The sequence below is a fragment of the Numenius arquata genome, chromosome 23, assembly GCF_964106895.1.
Source record: "Numenius arquata chromosome 23, bNumArq3.hap1.1, whole genome shotgun sequence".
Lineage (NCBI taxonomy): Eukaryota > Metazoa > Chordata > Aves > Charadriiformes > Scolopacidae > Numenius > Numenius arquata.
In genome coordinates, this window is record NC_133598.1 from 8,053,344 (window position 1) to 8,072,447 (window position 19,104).

The 19,104-nt window shown below is 40.8% G+C and overlaps 1 protein-coding gene across 1 annotated transcript; it reads right to left on the minus strand.

The window, feature by feature from the left end:
* Nucleotides 1–8,294: 8,294 nt before the first annotated feature.
* On the minus strand, nucleotides 8,295–17,875 carry MEOX1 (mesenchyme homeobox 1). Its single transcript, XM_074162936.1, has 3 exons — nucleotides 17,423–17,875; nucleotides 11,389–11,561; nucleotides 8,295–10,598 (listed from the first exon to the last, which is right to left on the minus strand). Exons 1-3 carry the CDS (start codon nucleotides 17,871–17,873, stop codon nucleotides 10,476–10,478), a joined length of 747 nt encoding a protein of 248 aa, XP_074019037.1. The 5' UTR covers nucleotides 17,874–17,875; the 3' UTR covers nucleotides 8,295–10,475.
* Between the last annotated feature and the right edge of the window lie 1,229 nt (nucleotides 17,876–19,104).

Here is a 19,104-nt window from a genome sequence, read left to right on the forward strand (position 1 = left end):
GCCACAAACCCTTATGTTGTGTAATGTAAAACATACCTCAGTTGTGTCTGTGTTCTCTTCTGCAAATAAACAAGGGAGAGAAGTGCCTAGAACATTTTCCTGAGACAGACAATTTCTCATCTCATTATTTCATTCTCTTTTTAATAGATTTTTTTTTTTTTTAAGGTGGTACTTTAAAGAACTTTATTATAACTTTGCTATAACTCAGTCCAGCTAAATTAAGGCCTCCTGAAGGCAGCGAGTAGCCTGACACAAGTTCACACTGCTAGTCCTTTTAAAATAAGAAGCCTTATTTTACACTTTGTGTCATTTTCTGGGTAGAATCCATAGAATAGATTATTGGATATGTATCTAACATATTCTGGACATGTTTACACAAGAACAGTCCTATGACTAAGAATATATTTTGGAATTATTTTTCTTCTTTTTATTTGCAAAATCCTTCATGGAGATTCTTTTCCTTCACCTTCTCTGTGGTGCCTGACATCGCTTTTTTTCCTTTTTAAATCCCCTAGCCATTTCCTGGAGCTGCACGTAGCTGTCTTTGCTCTGCACTTTCTGGCAGGGCTGACGAGCGGTTATTGTACAGTTAGGGGAGAGGTTCCATCTTTGCAGCCAGCATCCAATTACATACACATCATGCAAAAGAAAGGGGGACTGTGGTCCTTCTCCTTGTGTATAAGACTGACCCTATAAGCTATTTAGAAACTGATGTGAAGTGTACAAGAAGAATATATCGATAATTGAAATCTGACATAAAGAAACTGAGCTAGTGCTGTTGCAGAAAGATAGAAACAGCTCTGTGCTGGTACAGGAGTGTAGGCTCTTAAAAATGAGAGTTCAGTTTGTTAAAAGTTTTTTCTTATTGCCACCTAATGCCAGAATTCTCTTAAACTTTGTCGTTCTCCTTCCCAATGTATGGGAATGCCCTCCCAAGTCCAATCAGACTATTCTGTTTGACTTATCTTCTTTCCAGCATGTCTAGCACAGGCCCTACACAGCCCCCTGGTCGTGCCTGTAAGCAGATCTCTACATGCCCACAACCACAGTGCACTGGCACGGTACCTGAGCGTGTCCAGTGAGCGCCTGGGGCAGGCTGTGTGCATTTCGAGTGCTTATGGTGGCAGTTGTATCTCAGAGGAGCTGTGAGGCTTGCTAACCCTAAGGGCTCACACAGAGAGGGTAGCGTATGAACCTGCCTGCCTGAGGACAAAAGTAGTAGCAGGTTCCTCTCATGCTTGTGTTTGGGTTCTGTTCCAGACTCCACCTGTCACAAATAAGGGTAGCAACCATTAGAACACTTAAATTGGAATAATCAGGGAATGCAACTTTTGGGTCTTTCCTGTTGGGAATGTAGTATTCTTTATTTTTACTTACTCTTGTCTTGTTTGAAAGTCTGCTTCCAGCTTTCTGTGAAAATCAGGAGTTTCCCTGCCATAAATTTCATGGAAATGCTGTATAATTTCCTCTCTTAATGATATGTAAAGCTGGAGATTGCAATCAGGTCTGGGTACATTAAATTAGATACCTTGAGAAAAATCAGCTAATGATACACAAGCACAGACTGAAGTTAGCCTAAATAGTCACACTGAAGGAAAGAAGAGTAGGGCTGACCTTGGGTGCGAGCAGAACTTGACCTGAGCAAAAAAATCTCAAAACACTTGAATGAAGCTCAATTTCTTGAGCTACACTTTATTCCCAGAATCTCCTTTTCAATTAACTTCAGACAGAAATAATCATGAATAATTATCATGGAGATGGATACTTCTTTTCCCTGGAAAATAACTTCCTGGCCAGATCTGTTAGTGACCCTGGCTCTGGGAACAGAGGTCTGTCCTCTTCCCTCCCTGCAGCTAAGGAAGGTGGATGGAGCAATGAAGTCAGATCTGATAGATTTTATGTTTTTTCTTTATCTGAGTTGGAAATTGTGCACAGGTCCCCTCAGTTACACCACTTTTCTTGATCATCTCTCATGAGAGAAATATAGAATGGAAAGGGTTGAAATGTAGATATATAGAAAAGAGTCAGAATATAGAAATATAAAATGAAAAGTAGATGAAAGTATAAAACGATAAGGATGTTTGTGATGAGTATTGAAAGGAGGAAACAATCCTTTCTCTGCTGTCTCTTCCATCATCGACTTCGCTGTAGCATTGCTGCGCTAACGCTCAACTGGTGATAAATTCTCAAGTGTAGGAAATACTCTGCATGTGGGATTCTGGGTTACAGATGACGGGGTATGAGTGCGGGGCATTGGAAACTTTCACTGAATTAGAAATTAAAGCCTGTAAGAAAGCATGCCTGTTTCACATGCCTGTTTCCTGCTCCAAAGCCAAGAACCTATGGTGTAATTGAGGGAGGCTTGAAAAATGTTTCTTCTCTAAAAAGGAAAGACAGAAATATGACTCAAACCTCCATGGTATGAAGTCACCATCCTCTGTTACTCACTCATGTTATCTCTTTCCAATCTGTTCCCAAAGGAGCTTCCGGACAACCAGCTGCTTACCCTTGTGTAAAAGTTATTAAAAAAATAAAAAATTACAGTATAGAAGGAGGGACTAGTGGTGGAAAGTCTGGTCCTGGATGAAAATCCTTCCTTTGTGTAGGAATTAAAACAATGTGGCATTGTGTGTGAGGAGGGTGAGGATAAGAAGCTGTCGGGCTCTGCAAGACACCTGCCCATACCCAGTACTATAGTGGAAACTGCCCCATCGTAATTCACAAATATAGCCTGAAAAGTGATAGCCTGATGCTGAGATTATTTTACAGCCACACCAGGCAAGTTCCAGTCAGACAGAAGCTCTTCTACTGTAATCATTGGAAGAAAATGGATTTCCTGTCTATCTGCCTAGAAGTGCTGCACGGATCCAGTATTCAGAGCTCAGTCACTAACACAGACATATAATATTTCTTGAAGGGGCTGTACAATTCCTCAAGGGAAGAGAATTACCCAAATATGAGATAGTGGCTGATGAAACTTAATATGAGCACTGCTAGAGGCAGGGGAATAAAGTGGGGTAATTGAAAAATTGTGTGTCTGTTCTGTAAGCTGCCCTGATCCGTTGTGTGTGCTTGTCTCCGTGCATAGGAAATTCTACTGGAAGTAGGATTTGTAAGATTGGTTTACGTAGAATATGACCCAGTCAAAATTTCTGGCTGTGAAGTGTTTCCTAAAAGGGCTCTCTTGTTTTCCAGACAGTGTGACCTGAAAAGTTTGATTCCTTAGTTGCCCCATGCATCCCCAATCAGGAGGACTGTACATGTGGGGTCTTTAAGGACTCTCCTCATTAGCTCATGATAGGGTGGGAGGTTGGAGAACTGGAGGGGAAACATGCACTTTCAATAGCTATCAGGCACCTCATGTGCCACCCATGTACTCTGGGAGTTTCCTGCAGCACCCTGTGTGCAGCGAGGATGTGTGCCAAGCAGGGAGCATCACGACACCTCTGTGACCACAGACCTGTTTCATCTGTGAATGGAAAGAAATTAGTCATTTCCCAGAGGCTGGGATGAAGGTGAAAGACTATTGAAAGGTGGGAACATAGGAGTCTTGGCTAGGGGAGGAAGTCTCTTTTGGATGACAAGATAAACATGAGATAAAGGTGATCAAGTGGACCTCTTGCCACCCCCAAGTCCACTGCTTTTGTGTCAGTAGTAACGGCTCACTCTCCCTAAAAATCTAGTCATTGCTAAACATGAGCACATAATTTCCACTACTCTTTTGGTAAGGCTAAAATGGCTGTGTGTGAGCTCAGTAGCTAGCACAATGCCCTAAGTGAGGGCTTTATGTGTCTCCACAGCGTCATGCACGTGCAAATTCTCAAGCTGCCCATAGACCTATCACGGAATTGCCAGAGTTGGAAGGGACCTCTAGAGATCATCTAGTCCAACTACTCTGCTAAAGCAGGATCACCCAGAGCACATCACTCGGGACTGCATCCAGGCGGGTCTTGAAAATCTCCAGAGAAGGGGACTCCATGACCTCCCTGGGCAGCCTGTTCCAGGGCTCTGTCACCCTCACTGTAAAGAAGTTTTTTCTCATATTTGAATAGAACTTCCTACGTTCCAGCTTGTGCCTGTTGCCCCTCATCCTGTCACTGGGAACCACTGAAAAGAGTCTGGCTCCATTATCCTTCAACCCACCCTTTAGATACTTGTCCTTCCTTGACCTATGTTATATAAAATGTATGTGATGCTCCATGAGACATGGCAGCTCTAGAGACCTTTAAGAGGTGGTAGGACTTTCACTTGTTTGTGTTTGGTCCAGGTTTTTTTGTTGTGTAAAATGCTGAGAAATCTCTGATAGTTCTTCCCTAGATTTCCAACCTGATGTATTTTCCGCTGAACACTTCTCCAGCTTCCACAGAAATACATTTCTTTGCCATCTGGTGTGCGTTAACCTTTGCACTCCTTAGAAAACACTAGGCTTTTCTGGCTATGTGATAAGGTGTATCCAGTGAAAAGAGAAAAATGGCAGACTAGGTTTTTTCCGCATTACATTGACAAGAGACTTGTTTCTACAGCCGAGCAGCATCTCAGCAGAGATTAATGTTTGGTGTCACTCCCCTAGACCCAGGAAGACATGATCATACCTGGCCTTAGGAGGTGGAAAGGGAGAGCTTCTAATTCTGAAAGAAACTGCAGGACTGCTTTCATAATGGGTAAGAAGGAAACACCAGCCAGGGGAGTTGCAGGGCAACACTCTCAGATGACAACACTGGACATATGCATGTCTGTATCCAGGCTCAACATGTGTGCCAAAGACTTCTCCCTTTCTGTCCACACTGGCACAGATCATATACACAGACAGTGCTCAGTAGCTGTAAAGTATCTGTGTCAGAATTTCTGCAACATTTATTTATTAGTGTAAGATATCTGCTTCGCTCAGCTAGGTCTAGGAAAGATGTCTATTACTCCTGGATATGGAAAAAGCAATATCCCAATTGCTTTTATAGGGACTGTGGGATTTGACAATAAAATATAGGATATTCTAAACTGTATGGGATATCTAAACATGCTATCTGGGGCATCTACCTTATCTCCTAATATCACACAGCTAATCAAAGAACAGTGGTAGCTTCCTCTAGAAGACATAGGTTGCCTGTATCTTTTCAGTGCACGTATATAGTTGGCTATAGCATGCTTGCCTATGTTTATCACTTAAGCTGAGAATTCAGACATAGCTCTTCTAGCAGGGTTTACGGTGTCAGGCAACAGTCCTGTGGCATTACCATAAGCTGTGTATTTTGTTGAAGCTGGTACTGTTCTACCCTACGCTAACAACCCACGATATGCAGAAACCAAATATGGAACAGTTGAGACAGTAATTCTCTTCAACTAAAGATTTAGATGATGTCTCGGCCAAGATGAACACTGAAATACAGTTTGACAGAACACAGCCGTATCCCGTGTGGGACTCCTCTCCATCTCATTACTCAGTAAAATAAGGTTGCAATGTGAGGCTTGATCCAAGTATTTCCTGTCACAGGAGCTTAGGCTAGTGTTGCCGGTGCATCTCTAGAGGCCCACCTTACCACGGCAATAAATGGTGCAGAGAGGGGCTGCCCACACAAAGAGTAACGCTAAGCAATGAGAAAAGGCCCGGCTGTTGGAAAATTCATACAGGTAGTGACCCTAGATTCGTGTAACTCGTCTTGAAAGGATCTCTTTATGCTCCAAACAGCTGAAACAAGGCGCTACAATGTCTGAAAGTACAAAATTCAATCCCCTTTCTCAAGGGAATTTGTCAAGAGTGAATAATAGGGAATCATGTATTTTGCTGGAAGACCCTTTAACTGTGTCCTTTGAATCACCATAACATATGATTGTTAAAAAAACCCTAATGAGTAAATACACATTCACGTATGAGTTGGATAGCTCACTTCAGAAGTTTAGATCTGCAGTTTTGTCCATTAAAAACATTGCAATGGTATTCTTGGATAACAACTAGAAACTAGATCAGGAATTCATAGTAGCATTGTCTTCTAAAATCATACCATTGCTGGTAAGTCTTCTGATCTCTACTAACCTGATTTAGCTGGAGGGGGTTGGGGGCAGTGATGGTGTAGCTAACACTGAAAATCAGTCATTATTTAAAGTAATGGACTGTCTAAAGCTTTTGTAGTGGGGTTGTGGACCTGTTGAAGACTTCAAGTGTACACACACATGAGTATATGCTTTCTTAGTCACCCTTGGGTTATTTTTAAGTTGTCCAAGTAGCTCCATTGACTGGAAAAATCACTAGCTTAATGCTGTAGAAAGATGCAGAGAACTGTGGGCTAACAACAGAGGAGTCACAGGATACAGAAACTATGTAAAACAAATTAGGGCCTGTGCTATATTGGCATCTGGCTAGGTAGATAAAATGTCCATAAAATCTGTGACTCTAAGGAAAATGCTTCTCTTCCTGTATTTAGAAGAGACAGCACAGATATAAAGGGCTACAGCACATATTTTTGTTTTTATACAGATATCCCCAATCCCTGTGGGTTACTTGCACTGGCCTTGTATGGGAAGAAAGTCTTGCTTCTCTGCCTGTGTGTGCTTCCTGTGGAAGACCTGCCAGGCCTTTCCGATGTTATGTGGATGATTGTGTGCTCAGATTATTTATTGAGAATCGGGCATGGGAAATATTGCCAAACATCCCCAGGTAGTTTGCTTCCCTTCTGAGGGGAGAATAAAGCCTGATGTGTATTTCTGCGAAAAATAATTGCAGGTCAGAGATTTTGCTCCCAGACAACAGACTTTGCCTGAAGATTCTTGGCACCAGAGGTTCAGGGGTCAAATGCTTTGATGTCAGGAGTGAAATGTTCCTTCACAAAACTCTAAACTCTTAGAATAAGCAGATGGTTTCATGTGGAAACTGCCTAAGCATAAAATGATCTCACAGGTGACTTGTACCTTATTTCTCAAAAGCCAGAGCAAGAACTGTTTAGCACCTGTAGTTATGGGTGCGGACTGAGATCCCATTGACTAGCTTTTAAGTGAATGAGGATGCAACATGCTACCGTTGACAGCTTCCTTGACAGGGAAGATTTATTAGCCTTCTTTCTGGGTGAGGATCTGATTTTGGTTTATGTTGGTAGCCAAGACCCCAAAAGTTTCCATCACAAAATAAGCTACTTCTGCAGCCTGTAAACTTTCTAACCATAAAGATGGTTAGTGGGTAATCGGCTTAAGAGTTTACAAGAAAATAAGCAGCAAAGAACTCCTGCCCCATGGTATTTTGCATTCCTGGAGATGAGAGTAGGATGTCTGAGTTAGCACCAGAGTTCTTCACAAAAACAGCTTTCCTCAGTGTTTGCCAAGAGCTAAATTAGTGAGTTTAATCAGCAGCTTAATCAGAAGGCACCAAGGTTTAAGCAGAGCCACAGACATTTATTGCTCTTAAATTTACAGTAAACTGTAGTGTCTTCTCATCTGTGCATAGGCAAATTTTTAGCCAACTAGTTTTGTGTAACTTGAATAGTGATGTTATTAACCTATTATTAATAACAGGTTTGTAACCCAAATAATAGTGCTCTGTCACAGTACACCTCAGTTTATTGCTGCTGGAGTAATTGGGATCTGGCCATAGCTGCCTGTCTGCAAGGTCTCCCATCAAAATACTGCACCGTTCACCCACAAATGTCCTGGGAGGAAACAGAGGGTAGTGTTTCCTTACCATAAAGATCTGAAGAGACACGGGTAGATCTAGCTCAGAGAGGGGACGTGCATACCCCTAGTTATTTTAACTGATTATTTATTAATTATTAATTTGCATCAAATGCAGCATTCATTTAAGCTTATGATGGCTAAGTGCACACTTGTTTTGCAGATAGGTGGATTCTTCAGGGGTAAGAGTGCTTGCTGAATACCTGTGCAGCTGGTCTGAGAAGTAATAGGATACCCATCTGTGAATGCACTCACAGGACTTGCATATGTTTGTATCCATGCGGTAATCACAGGGTAGTCTGTGCGGGAACATCAGTGATGCAATTTTCTTCTCTTCTTTTTTTTCTCCTCTCTCCTGTTTTGGGAAGGGTTGTTTTGTTTTGTTCATAGTGTAGTGGGTAAGAGCTGTAGGCGTGCTGCAAGCAGGATGGTGTGGGAAACCACACGGTAACACAGCTCCCTTGTCCTGCTGGCTGGTGGGTGGCCAGGAGCTGCGGCTGCAGAGCGCTGGCTGGAAGGTGCCTTGTCCCTCAAGTCAATAAGGAATGTCCTGCAAAGCAATGCCCTTGCGCATAAACATCAGTAAGGACATCCTGATGTTTCATTGTTGCCATATAAGACTGAAAGAATTCTCAGTCTTCAGTTTGTCAAATACGTAATAGAGTTAATGACTCTTTTTTTTAATGAGACATTCTCCTTTCTCCATTCCACCCCTGGGTTTGGTTTGAAGTGGTATACAAAGGTAAACAAATACCTTGTATAGCTTTTCAATTCTCAAGTTTCTTTATTTTTAAATATTTTAAGAAATATTTATTTGTTTTTAATTGGTTTTGCACAAATATATACTCTAAACTTTTATACTCAATTTTTTCATCTGTCAAATACAGTTTGGAAATGTTAAAGAAGGAATGTAATGAATGTTTTCTCCTAGTAGATAGAGTAATCAGCTCTTCAAAAAGAATACAGCAACTCTGTTTCAAAGAAAAAAATTGATATTTATCTATTTTGAGGTCTTTTACAAGTGGGATAACCACAGATAACTCTATAAACACATCATCCAGATATGCAACTTTATATCCAGCATATCTGCAGTCCACGTTAAACCCTGATAACAATGCATCAGAGTAAGATGAAAGGAAGCTATAGGTGGAAATAATGATACCTTTCAAATATTTAAACTGAAGTTTCAGTGTTCTCAATAGTCATAATGGGATATGCTAGTCTAAAATTCTGTTTAAAATATGGCCTTAGTACATTACATAAAAAGACAAATGAAATGGAAACAGACACTATGTTGTTCTAAAACTTAATAACTTGATATACTACAAATTTTGGCTGAAAGAGGGAATAATTTCAAGTGGAAGTGTTCTTAAGATTTCTGGTGGTGCCATGGCAGTTTGTGATTCTCTATTGGAAAGCTGCTTTTACATATTATTTATGACAGAAATATGGGCAGTTGGCTGTGTCAGCTCTCGTAGCTTTAAAGATCGCTGGTAAAGTCTCTTGGTGTCCTCAAACTCTGTCAAAGGCAGAGGTGATCAAAGACAAAGTATGTTTATGTTTTGAAAAGCACAGCTTTTCACATACTATTTGTTTGTATGAAATATTTGATCAGTTCCAAACACACACAAAAAAAAAAAATCACAAAAATAACCTATTAATAGGAAGTTTGTAAAAAGGGCTAAGTTGGTCACCTAACTGTAGATTTCATAAATCCAGACATTGATTTAGAAGACAGTAAGTAATGAGTGTAAATCCACACAATATCTAGACTAGCAGATGTTTTTATATGTATTCACTCAGATGAAAGTTTTGTCTCTATTGAAAAATGACATGAGAATTTGTAGACAGTAAACTCAGTCAAATCACTCCAAATAACATTGTTTTCTGCTTCTCCTGACAATCCTGAATTCACAAAGAAAACCACGGGTCTTCAGAGAGATTCCATAAATCCAAAAGAAATGCAGCACTAAAGAGTAGATTTCCTTTAGTTATATAGACTTAAGTGTTGAAAAAACCCCAGTGATAGCTATTGTGCTGAGGGCTTAATCTCTGCTGTACCTGCTGTGACGTTTGATAATTATTGCTTTGAAAAGATATTTGAAATTGAGATATAGCAATTTAATTTCAGGATTTACAGTCAGCTTGGAAGAATTCTTCCTCTGCAAATTGTTACCATCAACAAGGCACCTGTCGTCTTGGACTGTCACAACATGAAAGCCATCTCTTCTCTTCTGAAACTGGTAAGCAGAATCCTGTGTATATACTTTTGGTCTCAAATTTTTATTTTGTGATCTTATGGCTTAGCCATACAGGTGTTCAATGCATATTGCAAGAAAAACAGTGGCTATCAAACTATTTCTCTTAAAGTAAGGCACAAGGAAAACGTGCCTTGTCAAGTCCAAATGTAGAATGAATAGATGTGACCAGGGAAATGCTGGATAAGAATGCAGTTGCATTATCACTTGCTGCCTGACAACCTGTATTTTCTGAGTGTTTGAGAGCCTAGACAATATTATTCCTGTTTTATCTTCAGTGTTTGTTAGCTTTTATTCTGAAGACACACCTGTGGTAGTAAGACAATTCCAGAGAAAGTTAAATTCATTCAGACAAAAATCAAAACCATGCCCTCCTGTGGCGCTTTCCCCCCCCTTTTTTCCTTTAATCGCCTCTGTAGCCTAAAGCATCATACATCTTTTAAAGATTAAGGGCTACAGGTTTTGCAAGCAGGCTCATCTCATGGCGTAGCTGACCCTGACCAGTGTTGCATCCACTTTCTGATCAATTACTTTCTCCATGCTCCTCTCCCATTGCTGCGAGAACTAGTCAGAGCTGGGGGAGGCAGCAGAGTCCACATCTTCTGTGTCACGTTCATGTGGGGACACTGGTTGCCCACCTTTAACACGCTTCCACTTCATCCTTCTGTTTTGAAACCATACTTTGACCTGGGTGATAGAAAGGAAATAATTACTTATTGCCTCAATCTGAGCTGTATAAGTAGACCTATGCATATATGTGTGTATCAATAGACAGATGTTTTGTGGAGTTCTAGAAGAAAAGGTGAAAGGAACCCCACAAGTTAAAGTAATCCATTTCTCTAACAAAGGCAGGAACAAATCTTTCTAAACTGTTCCAGAGAGATGTTTCTCTGAGACCCGCAAAGGTATTACAAGTACTTTGCCTAGAATCTGTCTTTATGTCACCTTAGCGTGTTAATCCAATGGGCACAGTGCATCTAATGTCTTTTAACATCTAGTCCATCTAATCTAATGCTGCAGGAGACTGAGATCACAAAGAGGGAACAGAAATATCTCTCTCCACAGAACTTTGCATTTTTCCTTATCACCTCAAAATACTATCTGACCCAGGAAGAATGCATGCATCAAATATATATCATTCTAATAACTTCCTGGTAATCGCAGTCTAAGGTGATATCCATATTCCATCTGTAAGCCTTGACATATCAGCATGTACCAATGAGTGGTGGTAAACAACAGCTTGGTAAATATCAGTTATTCCCAAATGTGTCTTTAGTTTAGATAAATATAATTGCATTTATTAACTAATTAAAGAAATTTGTAACAAATGTGTTTTAAAAGAATGCGGAGGCTTTGTATCAAAATACTTCTGTGCCATTGCAAAAGTACACCTTGACTAACATATCTGGTGTTTAGCTTTAGGGAGAAGTTGTAGGGGAGGAAGAAGAAGCTAGGGAGGCAGGGATTCAGGAAGTACTTGTCTCTCGGTGAGATCCAGGTTCACAGCTATCTCATATCTCCTGAGCCTTGTCAAGTAGTTATGGTGGGCAAATTCAGCTTCCAGCTCCCGTAGCTGCTCCTTTGTGAAAGCTGTCCTTTCCTTCCGTGATTTGCTGCTTGTTTCTGCCTTGTTGCTTGAGTTCTGGTTTTCTAAGAGGCAAGCACACATGTTGTGTAATTTGTAGTTATGCTGATCTGTGTGAATGTGTGTATTGCAGAGGTCTGATATAAAGTACTAATTGAAGTGCGAAGTGGAAGTTTTAAGACGTTTGTGTTATGTTCCCGCAAGCTCAGCATGACTTAATGGTGTTGCCAGTCTTGGGTTCCAGGGGGCAACGGTGGGACAGCTCAGGGTCAGGAAGGGGTGGGTTGTCAAACCTGCAGAAGCGCAGGCCTAGGTCTGCAAGGTCAGAAATGAGCAGCTATGGGAAGGAAGCTCTCATTCCTTGCTATCGTTGCATTGAAATAATTTCCTTCCCCACATCTTTACTTTCATTCCTTTATATACATATTATCCGTTTTCCCTGATCCGCCAAGCAACAGGCAGCAAAGCTAGTGCTACTTTGTGTATATGATGTGCAATGTCTTATGAGTGCACAGAAAGGACTTCTGGTGCAGGGTGTAAGGTGAAGTCACTTAGTGAGCACCCTATGCCAACGTACAGCCTGGAGATCTTGTGCATGTTTGGGCGGTTGGGGAACATGGTCAAAGAAGCAAGACCAGAGAACCAGTGCAGGGTTCTTTGAATTGGCACACGATACTCCAGACTTTGAGCTTCTTCTAATCTTTGCTAAATGGAAACTACACAAAGATCTGGTATCTGCGTGCATGATTGGCCTCAGTATCACCCTCGTCACTGTGCTGCCCTGAAAAACTTTTATGCTATTTGTGCACTTGACTGCGATGTGGTCAAGTCTCATATTTCAAAGCCAAATCTCAAGCCATAGCCAAAGGGATGCTGCACCCTAAAAAGCGCTAAAAAGCACTAAAAAGCAAACAGAAACTGACTTTGCCTGAGACTGTGGCAATCTTTTTTCCTTTTCTTTTTCTCTTTTCCTTTTTTCCTTTTCTTTTTTCTTCTCTCTCTTTTTTTAAATTTTTTCTCCTGTGTTTTTAAAACTGGTGCTTGTGAAGAATCTCCAAGCAATGCACATAAAATGCACTTGTTTCAGTGAGCAAATCCCAAACTGCCAATCTTTCAGGGAGCTAGTTTTACAAGTTTCTCTATTCTTTCTCCCCTCCTCCTATGGTTGGCTAGGTTCCCTGAACTGTTGAGGATTAATTACTTAATTTTTGTGTGTAACCAGTGTGCAACAAAGTTCTGTGTGTCCTAGCATAATATTTCTACATAGAAATGATATACAAAATGGTAGCAATGAGCACAACACACAGCAGCATCTTCTAGATATCCCTTTGGTTGCCACACTAATAAAGCCGGAAAAATCTAACAGGTGTGGCTGTAGGCTTCATGATTGATCTGCTCTTAGCTCTGTCCATCAGAAATAGAGAAATCAAACACAGCTCCTGTTAGTGATAGTGTGCACAGGGACCAGTGTATCACATGCTGCAGTGGTACTGCTCTCCTTTTTGAGGAAATTAGTCTTGTTTGCATCAACATTGTTCTTGCTACTTATACTTCAAAAATCCCCAAATAAATGTGGGGAAAGTATGAAACCAAAACCCCAGAAGTTTCTCCTCGTGCTTTTGGCCATAGTTGTACGATCCCCTTCATTCTCATCTCTTACTGAACAAACACACCATTACATGTTTTCCAAAGGCTAACAAATGTGACTTCTGAGAGAGTGATGGGGAAATGGGATTTGAAGTGTGGTTCCCCTGCTGGGAACTTTGCCACCAGCTTCTGGGAGCCTTGCTCTCAAGGGCTTCCCCCTGGGTCTCTGCTCCCCTAGCAAACACACGGAGGGGTGAAGCAGCGCTTCAATACCAGTAACACGCTGCAGCAACTAAAGCCACCTCTGTCAAATTAACCTGGGATAAAAACAGCTAACGCAGAGCAGGATGTGTAGCTTGGATCCTGTCACCCAGGCTGCATGCCACATGGTGTTGTAGAGAGACATACGGTTATTCATGGCTGAAGGTTCTGTGATATTCCAAAAGTGGAAATTGGACCTGGTTGCTTCAGAGTTTTGCCAACAGAATGTGGAAAATGGCAAATGTTGTGTGAAAGAACAAATCAGCTTGGAAAGATTTTCCTACTGTACTGCCAGTGGTATTTTGTTTCATTGTTTGTTGGCTTGGGGTTGTTTTTTTTTTTAAAAAAAAAAAAAAGGCTGCTCAGGAATCACAGGAAGATCTGTCTCTACCACGATGCATGCATACTTCCAGGACCCCAACCAGTTTCATTCTGTGGTTGAACTGAACAGCTGCTTTTCGCCAGGGCTGCAGCAAAATATGTGTAGAAACCCAAATGGTAAATGTTCCTACGCTATAAAGTTTCCAAACCAAAACCGGTGTCAGGCACTAATACATACATGTGTGTATGAAGAGGCAACCTGTTCCCTGTAAAACAATGGGCCAAATTCAGCATTTGGAGCTGGTCAACAGAAGTCAGCTTTGCTTTGTGCTTACAACTAGCATAACTGAATCAGAATCTGGTCTCACAAAGTAGCACTGACTCTCTCTCACTGGGTTGAGCTGGTCTACTAACAATAGCCAGTAAACAGTGCTTTGGAGGAAGGTGTAAGGGCTCTGCACTGTGCAGATACAGGATTTTTGCATCACAGAGGGTACTGGTATTGCCCAGACAGCAGCTTAGGCACAGAAGTGTGGGGATTGCTAATGCCTGTACATGGAGGATCCTACTTGCTTCTTAAATATTTGTGGTGATCCACAGCCCACATCAATGCACCTGGTGTTTGTTACTCTGCAAACTACTGTCGATATCTGCAATTTTTCCCTCAGTAGAAGTAAAATAAAAATACAAAGCCTCTTCACAATGTTACTTTTTTCCCCATATTAAAGATTTTGAGAGCATATTTGTTCTAAGTGGTTAAATCAAGTAGTAAGACACTGATAGATTTTGCTATTATGGAAGATAAAATTCTGAAGGCTATCAGGAACATTAGCCAAGTAAAGCAACCTCATAAACAGTAGTTTCGTCTGGCAGCTGATGATAAAGTATCCAGAAGTTACTTCAATGTGCACTTTGTGGAATAATGCTCAATGCAGGGTGCATACAGAGGGCTATGACACATGACGCTCTGCACCCAGACACCACTTTAAACTGATCAGGGACTTGCCTGTACTTTGCTTTTCAGTCCTTCTCAGATTATCTGCTGCTACCTACTTTTACCTACTGCTTTTTCATAGAATCGTAGAGTGGCTTGGGTTGGAAGGGACCTTAAAGATCATCTAGTTCCAACCCCCCTGCCCTGGGTAGGGACACCTCCCTCTAGACCAGGTTGCTCAAAGCCCCATCCACCTAACCCCATTTTGATGTCACCATGACTGTAAATGGGAATCACAAGCTTAGAAAATCGTCTTTGCAGCTAGTGGCAAAGCAGGAAGACTGGCAGGCAGGAGTTCAGTTCAGCTCTACCCATTCTAATACAAAGCTTTCCAGAATTCATCAGTCAAGGGACGTTGTATGTCTACCGTTGTTAGGGGAGTCATTACGCGCTGTTATCACATTCTTGTTTCTATTGCAATCTCACTAACTTTCTGTATTGTTTCATTCACATAAAATATAGCTGTCTGAATTCTATTATGTATTATATTACTATTGTTGGAGATCTGGGGACTTCAAGTGCGTAATAACGCAGGTACAACTTAGGACAGGTCAGACAGAAACTTTATTTGAAAATGTTAATGGCTGTGGCTGGTGAATGGACAGCAGAGGCAGCTGTGAAAGCTAACACTAGGTTAACTTCTATCTTCAGGTAATTTGGTGAGCCTGTGAAGTCAAGACTGAATATGGCATCTAAGTAACTCAAGTCTGTAGAGGAAGGGAAAGGTGTGTGCGTGTTTATCCATGAGTACTTGTAGTCATAGATGCCACTGTTATTATTGTCATAACAAAGCCATTCTTTACATGTTTTTAATATATCCATGTTTCAAAGAAAGTTTTAAAGACTGACAAGGTTTATTATTTTTACAGCATTCTGCTTATTTGTCAGAGAAATTAGCTTATTTTAGACTAAGAATATTCTGCAAAGAGCCATGTTCCAAGATCTTCCCTGTGTATATTGTAATAACTAGGGTCTTCACAAGAACCAAATGTTTTTGCATGCACCACTACAAGACATGGTAATTCTGTATCTATATTGCAGTTCAGGTAAAATTGTGGTGGATAAGGGACCAACTAAAAGAAAACAGTTTATTTTGTAGTTTTTGCCTTCAAGTGATTTTAATATATTATTCTTTACTAGCCCAATCTCTGAAGAGAAGGAATTGGGTACCTAGGTTTTTCTAAAGAAGTCAAGGAAAATTCTGAAGAGAAGACAGACTTATGTTCTACTTAGCATAAACAATCAGGATGTGATAGGTCCAGCTGCATTTCTGGAATTGCTGTAAAAGTGAAGGAAATCACAATAAAATTGCTCACAGACTTCCCCCTCATTTGTTTTATTTTGTCTGGGGACAGAAGGAAGGAAAAGCTTGCAGGAGGGATATAAAATAATTCTATCTGCTGTCTGGTAAGCAAAGATGGGAGTGAAATGAAAAGCCATGGAATTCCCCTTTGGGATGTTTTCATTATTCTGCATTTGCTAGAATAACAACTTGTACAGACAGCAACAGTTGCTAAAAAGTAGGAAACACCATGCCTTTCAGTGATGTCATTGTTTGCAGTTCCCCTGTAAGGAAACGTATATGGGACAGCAGCAAGTATGAAAACAAAATGTCAAAGGTGCTGGTAATAGAGAATAGAATGAACATTTGTCTTCTACTTAGAACAGGTAGATGTGCTTTGGAATCAGTCCCTTTAAGAATATCAGTCTGAGTATACTGAAATCTGCTGTTTACTTATGACTAGCAAATGTTATACTAAAAGCATCGTTCCCTGACAACCTATTCATATTGGAAGATTAGGACTAATTGTGTGACAGCGAGAGCACGAATACAAGCTTGTTGTTTAAACTGCAAAATGAAAGTTGTATTAGAGGTGGCTTTTCTCTAGCCAACCTGTAAAACCTAAAAATAAATAAGTATTTTTATTGCTGTGTTGTCTACCTGTAAAATGTGGATAGTGGAAAACATTTCCCGCTTCATAGCAGTGTTGTGGGGAAAAGCACTCTGTAGCTTGTAAATGAATACTATAGCAAATGAATGCATATAAGCATCTTAATTTTTAACAGCTTCCTTAGGAGAAAACAATTTTATGCATATTTCACATACCTGGATTTGAGACAGCAACAGAAGTTATGTAACTATGAAATAATTGAATATTGCGCTGTAGAAAGAATGTGTTTTGTTAATGAGGATGGCACAATGAAAACGATGTACATTTTCTGCATTGTTGGACATTGTATCAATGTGGACACTTTTAGTAGCGCCTGTTTTGAGGTAAAAACTTTTAATATTTAGTGAAGCCAAATAGAATTTATATCTAAAGAGACTTTGTATCTTGTACTTCTTACCATAAACTGAAATGTCAAAATCCTCGTATATTTCCAACTAGCACAAGCAGCTCAAGATGACTGCCATTCTCTTATGCTTGGACAAATAGCAGCTATGCAATATATAACTCCACATCCTAGGACTTCCAGCTCAGTTTATACATGCCATGTGATTCCTGTTTAGTTTACAGCAAATGTGCATCGTGCTGGTGAGTAAAATGCCTGGTTCAGTAAATGAGATCTTCAGGAGTGAAATACAAACACCAGAGGTCATCAAGGAATAAGTCATTTAATTTCAGTGTTATTGTGTAAGATTCCCCTGTCAAGAATTACAAAATGTTTTCCTCATCAGCTTTATTTCTTAATTCCTGATGCTACAGGGGCTCTCATTCTATAGCCTGTACTATCCCACAACCCTGATTTCATATCACCTACCTGAGTTTTCCTTTTTTCTTTTGGATGACTTTTTCTCAGTCTCATTTGTAGCATTTACTGGTACCTCATCATCTTCATTCATACCCACTGCCGCACTCACTAGATTTGGGCTGCTGCCTTCTGACTCCCCAGAACCCAAGGCCAGTCCTGGGTTTAGTCGTCTTCTGGCCTCAGTTGCTGCAAAATGCCAGTCAGAGTGTTGGAAGGAGGGGTGCTGCTCCACAAATGCCCGCTCCTCACATGGGAAGCTATGTGGAGTAGTTACCAGGCAGGAGGTGGAGAAATCAGGGTAAGTAGCAAAATCTGATTTTTGATGGAAGGAGAATGGTGCTGGCGGGTAGTGGTTCAGCCCTGAAGCTGTGGTGACGTCCGCATGGGTGCTCCGCAGGCACCCCCAGAGCGGGGCAGGAGGCTGTGGGCTGCGCATGCAGCTGCTGCTGGTGGGATCCATTCGCTTCCAGTCCTGTCCACACTCCAGTGTTTGTGACTAGTTATAGCTCAGGCTTCAAAAATCAGAAGAGGAGTAGATGGGAAATCTTCCAAATTTTACGGAATAGATTTCCTTCCTAAACAACAGTTTGTTTGTGGGTTTTATGCTGTTGCAGGTTTGTTACTTTGGGAACTCTTCTAAATGTCTTCATTGTCCAGATTGGAAAACAGTAACCAGATCCATGCAGCGTTTGCCCTTTGCTTCCCAAGGCCTGAAGCTTGTTCCTTGTGAAGTGCTGGACATGAGCGAAACAATTTTTAAATACTGTGCTGGGGAGAGAGTGACAAGTTTGTGAAGTGAAATGTGAGAGAGGGGAGGGAGGGGTTAACGTACATACACTCAGTCCCTCCAACCAAAGCAAAGCAGGCAACTATTAATCATCCGAAACCTTATATGCACATCTAATGGGATTTGCAGATGGAGCCTTTTAAAGAAACAATGTCTGTATTTTTTTTTAAAGGGAAAGAGCAGCACACAAAAAAGGCTTTAATGTTTCCCTGTAACACTATGAAGTTATTTTTATTGCACTGTTAACAAAATTCCCCAAGTCCTGGATTTGGAAAAAGCCCTAACACAGAATTCAACAGATGCCAAATTTCAAGAGCTAAAGTAGGAAATAAAAGTAAGAAAGGACTTCACTGATTATATATAATTTAAGCCCCAATCCCAAGTTTAGGAAAAAAAAGTAAACCTGCCTTGTTCACACAGGCAAGGTCTTGAATGTTTTTTGTTTGTTTGTTTGTTTTGTTAGCTTTGTAACACATGTATTTGCCAAATTTGCTGCCAGTGGCAGTTATACTTTCTGTATTCTACTTTACAGGGAATTTTCAATATGCCACTCCTTCCTGCAAGGAAATCTCCTGCTTTTATGCCAATGGAAGGCATGTTTTTCATCTTTTGTTGAAAGTTTTATAGTTTTTCCTAACAGAAAGCAGATTCTTAGACCCTAGAGCCATCACAGTTGAAAAGACATTAACAGGGAATCTGTTCTCAATCCCTTTTTCGCAGAAGTGTGGCAGCTGGGAATGCCCACAACCCTGCTACACTAGGGTTACTGCAACTTCTCTCAAGGTTGTTCTCTGTGTTTTTAATGACAATCTATATGTGCATGTGTTCCATGTTTCCATAATCTGCTTGCGACCGTTTCCAATACTTATTCCCCAAGGCCTTGCTATACGTTGTGTGCGCCTCT